Below are 6259 nucleotides of genomic sequence, written 5' to 3' on the forward strand. Positions count from 1 at the left end.
TTAAGTATATTTGCACATTGTTTACTGAAGAGGGAATATCGTAGTCTCTAACCTTTCACTGTAAGATATTCTCTGCATTTTGCATTTTTTTTTCATGTACAATTTGCATATTTCTTTATCTTCTTGTCTTTTTTTCTTTTAACTTTAGTGAGATTAATTTCACAATTTTGGCTTTTACTTGTTTGTTTTCTTTTCCTTTGGGGTTAGATAAATTAAAAAAAGAAAGATAAATGATTACTTAACAAAAGTGAATTATTTATTCATTATAGTTATAAACATACAATAATATGTTTATTTTAAGTCTTTTATCTAAATTTATAAAATATAGTTCTTATAAGTATACTTATTATTGGTTGAAAACATTAAAAACGTTACTTAAATTGATCAAATATACTAAAATATCTATGTGGATACTTAATTAAAAAGATAAAAGTTAATTTGTTTGAATACAATTTCTGTAAGACTTGCTGTGACAAAACTTTGTTCTATTTAAGAACTGAAATATGCAGAAATAGAAAACAATACCAAATTTCAAGTAATTGGTTAATTAGTTGATGTTCTTAGTGCACTTCTATGAATGTAAAAAAAGAAAAAAATGGATTGTTTAAACTCACTCCCACAATTTCTTTCTAAGGCACGTGAACAAATATATTGCATTTTTTTTTTGTAAAATATTATACTTTAAATTATAATTTAGATTAATACTAAAACTCGATATTAACAAAACCATTAAAATAACACACATAACAGTTCACAATCAGATTTTGTAAACTTGAAGAGATTAATGATGAATAACAAAGAATGTTTAGTACAAAATAAATGCTTGTAAATTGATTTAGACATCATATAACTAACCATAATACACAAAAACAAAGAAAAACAATGATTATGCAAACTTTAGCTAGTTTATTATATCAAGTCTCAGGAATCGTTATTTCATATGATTTTATACATATGATGAAGCTGAATTTTTTACTAACGAAAAAAATATTATGTTGTTTATGTTGGTGTTAGTATATTAAGTTAATGACATCACTTACGAAATTGTCTTAAACATTCGCTTTTAACAAATTTAGTGTTAAATTAAATAATTATATAGTGTCGTGAGTCATGAAGAAAAAAATTATTCATCACCAAAAATAATAAATAGTATTATTATCAGAGATTTTGACTTCATATTAAATTAATATATATTTTTTTGAATCAAATTTATTATTCCATGTTTAAAATAATATAATTAGAAAATTTGAACAATCAGCGATTACCGTCATAAGTACGAAAAGACACAACTAAGATGCACATGCGAAGAGGTGCAGAATCAGAAAGAAAATTTTATTTTTTGACAGAACAGAAAGAATTAAAATTAGTAAATACTAATAATTGGGATTTTCGGGAAGATACGCGCATGGAAAAAGTAAAATAATATATATTAAAATTATATTATATTATTTTTGTTTCTTCAATTTCAACTACAATTCTTTGGTTTTGAAAGAGGTAGCGGCAATTCATAGAGAGAGAAAGAGACAAGAAAAAGAGGTTGGACATGAGAAGATAACAAGCTCTGCTGACAAATTTTGAAACTTTTCGTATGTTTTTTCTTCTTCTTGTTCTTCATCTTCATCTATGGTTAAGTTTCCCCCTTTTTTCACCCGTGACTGAAAAAATGGATTTTTTTTTTCTGGGTTATAGAGTTTCAGTTTTGAATTTGAGAACAAGGGTAGGTGTCCATGGATTGGGTTTGCTGACCTAACTTTTTTGCGGTTGCTTTGGTTTCATCTCCAACACTACCTGGTACTCAATCTATTCATTCTTTTTGTGATTTTGTTATTAAATTTTGCTACGCGGTTTAATAATTTCCTGTGTTTGATTTATATTTTTTCTATAAGAGATTCTGGTCGGGTTCTGTTTCATTTGAATTCACTTTATTTGTTTTGTGGGGTAGAAGAGGATGTTGTCGAGAATGGAGGCTGGGAAGAGGAGTGGTGGGGGTTCTAGTGCCCCGAAGAAATTGTTAAAGGATGTTGAAACCATTAACAAAGCTTTGTACTTGGATAGAGGGTCTTCAAGGAGTTCAATACCTGGTGCAAATTCTCGATCTAAATTCACTGGGAAACCTCAGTTACCTGATCCCAAATCTAAGTCTAAAACCAGTGTTAATAATAACAATGACGATGGTGTTCAAAAGGATAAGAAGTCTATTTGGAATTGGAGGCCTCTAAGGGCACTTTCCCACATCCGAAACAAGAGGTTTAATTGTAGTTTTTATCTGCAAGTTCACCTGATTGAAGGGTTGCCTCAAAGTTTCGATAATGCTAGTCTTGCTGTGTACTGGAAAAGGCGTGATGGGGTTCTTGTGACTGGTCCTGCCAAGGTGATTCAGTCTGTGGCTGAATTTGAAGAGAAGTTGACCTACACTTGCTCAGTGTATGGCAGTAGGAGTGGACCTCACCATTCTGCTAAGTATGAAGCAAAGCATTTTTTGCTCTATGCTTCGCTTCTGAGTGCCCAGGAGATGGATTTGGGAAAGCACCGGGTGGATCTGACAAGGTTGCTTCCTCTCACTCTGGAGGAGCTTGAGGAGGAGAAGAGCTCGGGGAAGTGGACTACTAGTTTTCGATTATCAGGAGTGGCTAAGGGTGCTGTGATGAATGTCAGTTTTGGCTATACGGTGGTTGGTGATAATGCTGGTACTACCAGAGACAGCCATAATGCTTCTAATGTATTGAGTTCCAGGCAGAATGGTTTTGCTCCGATGAAGCAAGATGTTAAACCCCGACAGTTTGATGGAAGCAGCAGGATGAGGCGAACCACGAGTTTGCAGTTATCACCTCGAGCTTCAGATGAGGTAAAGGATCTTCATGAGGTGTTGCCACTGACTAGGTCTGCATTAGCCAGCTCAATAGACATCTTATATAAGAAATTTGATGAGGAGAAGGCTAGTTCTCTGCTTAGCGATGCAGAACTTGATTCGTTCTCCGAAAATCTTGGGTCAATCAAGCCAGATGCATATGCTTCTGATCTTGGAAAAGAAACATTTGACGAGCATGTGAGTAATGTGAGTAAGGCTGAAGATAAATGTCTAATGCATGAGGAACCTGAACTTTCAGTGTTTCAAGAAAAGCTGGAGATATTTAAACCAGATGACGATCCTTTACCTGATTCCGCAAATGAAAACCCTGAACAGTTTCAAGGTAATGATTTTTTTGTTGTTGATAAGGGGATAGAACTGTCATCAAATGAACCTGTTATAACAGAGGAGTTCACTGTGAAGGCTCCTGAGGATGCTTCTACAGTTGATACTGCCTACACCCTTGGTATATCAGGTATACAACCTTTTGAAGACAGTGTTAAACATGATTTTCTGGATGAGGTTAATGATAGTTATAAGGACCAGGTAGTGATAGAGGAATTTGCTAGCAAAGAGGATGACTGTGACAGTGATACTAATGAGCTGCTCCTGCAAGAACTAGAATCGGCTTTAAATAGTGTATCAAATTTGGAGAGAGTGGCACTAGAATCTCCCAAAACAGCAGAATTTAAATCTGAACATAAGATGACAAAGTCACATAGCTTAGATGATGTTACAGAATCAGTTGCCTCTGAGTTTTTAAGCATGTTAGGCTTAGACCGTAGTCCAATGGCCTTGAGTTCCGAAGGTGAGCCTGAATCTCCAAGAGAGCTACTTTTAAGACAATTTGAGAAGGAGGCTTTGGATGGGGACTTTTCCTCTTTGTTTGATTTTGAAATGAACCATGATAATGAAGAAGATGGTGGCTATGATGGTTCCGCTGCATCTGAGCAGTGGAACTTTTCTGAAGATGTCAGGTCAACATCCCTTTTGCAAGAGCTGCAGGAGGAGCATCTAGCCGAGTCTCGGGATGTGAGAGGCAAGCAGAGGGCTCAGATACTAGAAGACTTGGAAACAGAAGCCTTGATGCGTCAATGGGGTTTGAATGAGGAGGCTTTTCATCGTTCTCCACCAAAAGATTTTACTGGTTTTGGAAGCCCAATTCCTTTGCCACCTGAAGAGCCTCCTATGTTGCCTCCTCTTGATGATGGGTTGGGCCCTTTTCTTCAGACAAAAGACGGGGGTTTCCTACGCTCTATGAATCCCTCACTTTTCAAGAATTCTAAAAGTGGTGGGAGTTTAATCATGCAGGTATCCAACCCTGTCGTGGTACCTGCTGAAATGGGTTCTGGGATAATGGAAGTTTTGCAGTGTTTGGCTTCGGTGGGAATTGAAAAGCTCTCAATGCAGGCCAAGGAGTTAATGCCGCTAGAAGATATCACAGGGAAGACAATGCAACAAGTAGCATGGGAAGCCATGCCTGTCTTAGAAGGAGCAGAGAGGTTAGCCTATATCCTGTTTGTATCACTGGTCTTGGCTGAGTTTTTAATAGTTATTCTTAAATGTTTTACTGAATGAATTTTGCTTTGCTCTATGCAGGCAAAGCCATTTGCAGCATAATCCAATAACAAGGCAAGACAGTGCTCATGTGCAAAGGGACTTGAAAGGAATGCCTTCAGTACAGAAGACTGGCAAGTTTAGTTCAAGAACAGTGGCCAACCAACCAAGCTCAGAGTTTGTTTCAGTTGAAGACCTTGCTCCATTGGCTATGGATAAAATTGAAGCACTTTCAATGGAGGGTTTGAGAATCCAATCTGGGATGTCAGAAGAGGAGGCACCATCAAACATCATTGCACAGTCCATTGGGGATATTTCGGCTCTTCAGGGCAAGGGTGTTGATATTAGTGGATCTCTTGGCCTGGATGGTGCTGCTGGCTTGCAGCTGATGGATGTAAAAGACGGAAGTGGTGGCGGCAGTGATGGTGTTGATGGAATAATGGGCTTATCATTAACTCTTGATGAATGGATGAGGTTGGATTCCGGTGAGATTGATGATATAGATAATATCAGTGAGCATACTTCCAAACTTCTTGCAGCCCATCATGCTAACTCTTTTGACTTCATTCGAGGGAGTTCCAAGGGAGAGAAGAGACGAGGCAAAAGCAGAAGATGTGGTTTGTTAGGAAACAATTTCACAGTAGCATTGATGGTGCAACTCCGTGACCCTCTGAGAAATTACGAACCGGTTGGAACACCAATGCTTGCTCTTATACAAGTTGAGAGAGAGTTCATGCTTCCAAAGCAAAAGATTTACAACAGTGTGTCTTTGATAATGAAAAACAATGACGAGGATGATGATGAGGATAGGGAAATCATAGCGAAGGTGGACATGAAGAACACCAAGAACGAGGAGAATAGTTCCGAAGAGGAAGAGGGCATTCCTCAGTTCAGAATCACAGAAGTCCATGTGGCAGGTCTGAAGCCTGAGCCTCAGAAAAAGAAGCTCTGGGGCTCTTCAAACCAGCAACAATCTGGTTCTCGCTGGTTGGTTGCTAATGGAATGGCGAAGAACAATAATAACAAACTTCCATTGATGAAGTCAAAGGGTTCATCTAAACCTAATGCTCCAGTTACCTCAAAGGTGCAACCTGGTGACTCCTTGTGGAGCATATCATCTCGTCTTTTTGGCAATCGAGGGAAATCACATGTAAGAAACCCCGATGTCGTTATGCCAAATGACACCACAAGACTCAGCTGAAGTCCACAACTTAGATTCTTGTTGTCTTTCGGAGTTGTTAATGTCACTCAGGAACCACCTGTGCTAAGGGCATTGTTTGGTTTTGTTATAGTAGCATCAACGAAATTGGACTCATCCTTTAATAATTGCAAAGTACTACGAGATACATAGAAAAAGGGATTTTGTGTATTTTGCTGTAGGCACAGTTTTGTATTGTAAAGTCAATTGTAACTTGTGCATGTGTCTGTTGTATTTATGTCCTCTAGAAGCAGTGTTTGTATGTTACATGGGGTAAATTATGTTGCAGTCCACAATTAGATGGAGTATTCTTGCAGAAAAATGTTGATTTTATTACAATTGCAAATTTAAGATGAACAGTTGTGGTATTGTCCATTTGAGAAAAACGATTGCTGTTTGGTCCATGATTTTGAAAAAACTTTCTGCGGGTTTGTTTGGTTTTGAAAAACTATCGGTAGTTAGTTTTAAATGTCTTATTTCACCTTTAGAGTCTTTAGAATGTGTGTTACAGAAGGTGAAAAAAAGTCTTCAAAAGGTGTTAATGTATGTTACACAAACTCAGGTCTTTAACACAAGTATATATTCGAAATTAAAAACATCTGATAAGTGTTCTTAACACAAGTATATAGTTTTTTTTTTTTTTTTCAATTCTTGTA

At 36.9% G+C, this 6259-nt stretch overlaps 1 protein-coding gene across 2 annotated transcripts; it reads left to right on the top strand.

The window, feature by feature from the left end:
• Positions 1-1429: 1429 nt before the first annotated feature.
• On the top strand, positions 1430-5989 carry LOC114162475 (EEIG1/EHBP1 protein amino-terminal domain protein). Of its 2 annotated transcripts, none has more exons than XM_028046387.2 (4): positions 1430-1586; positions 1690-1791; positions 1943-4350; positions 4448-5989. In XM_028046387.2, exons 3-4 carry the CDS (start codon positions 1949-1951, stop codon positions 5604-5606), a joined length of 3561 nt encoding a protein of 1186 aa, XP_027902188.1. In that variant the 5' UTR covers positions 1430-1586; positions 1690-1791; positions 1943-1948; the 3' UTR covers positions 5607-5989. The 2 variants fall into 2 exon arrangements, with proteins under 2 accessions (XP_027902188.1, XP_027902189.1); XM_028046388.2 differs by having other exon boundaries at positions 1946-4350.
• The last annotated feature ends 270 nt before the right edge of the window (positions 5990-6259 follow it).

Source organism: Vigna unguiculata, chromosome 9 (assembly GCF_037176805.1).
Source record: "Vigna unguiculata cultivar grain cowpea cultivar isolate G323 ecotype 2 chromosome 9, ASM3717680v1, whole genome shotgun sequence".
Lineage (NCBI taxonomy): Eukaryota > Viridiplantae > Streptophyta > Magnoliopsida > Fabales > Fabaceae > Vigna > Vigna unguiculata.

Excerpts from the sequence above, each read along its gene's own strand:
- LOC114162475 (XM_028046387.2), top strand. The coding sequence starts at position 1,949 with ATGTTGTCGAGAATGGAGGCTGGGAAGAGGAGTGGTGGGGGTTCTAGT. Across the intron at positions 4,351-4,447 it reads GTCTTAGAAGGAGCAGAGAG|GCAAAGCCATTTGCAGCATA; the intron begins GTTAGCCTATAT and ends TGCTCTATGCAG.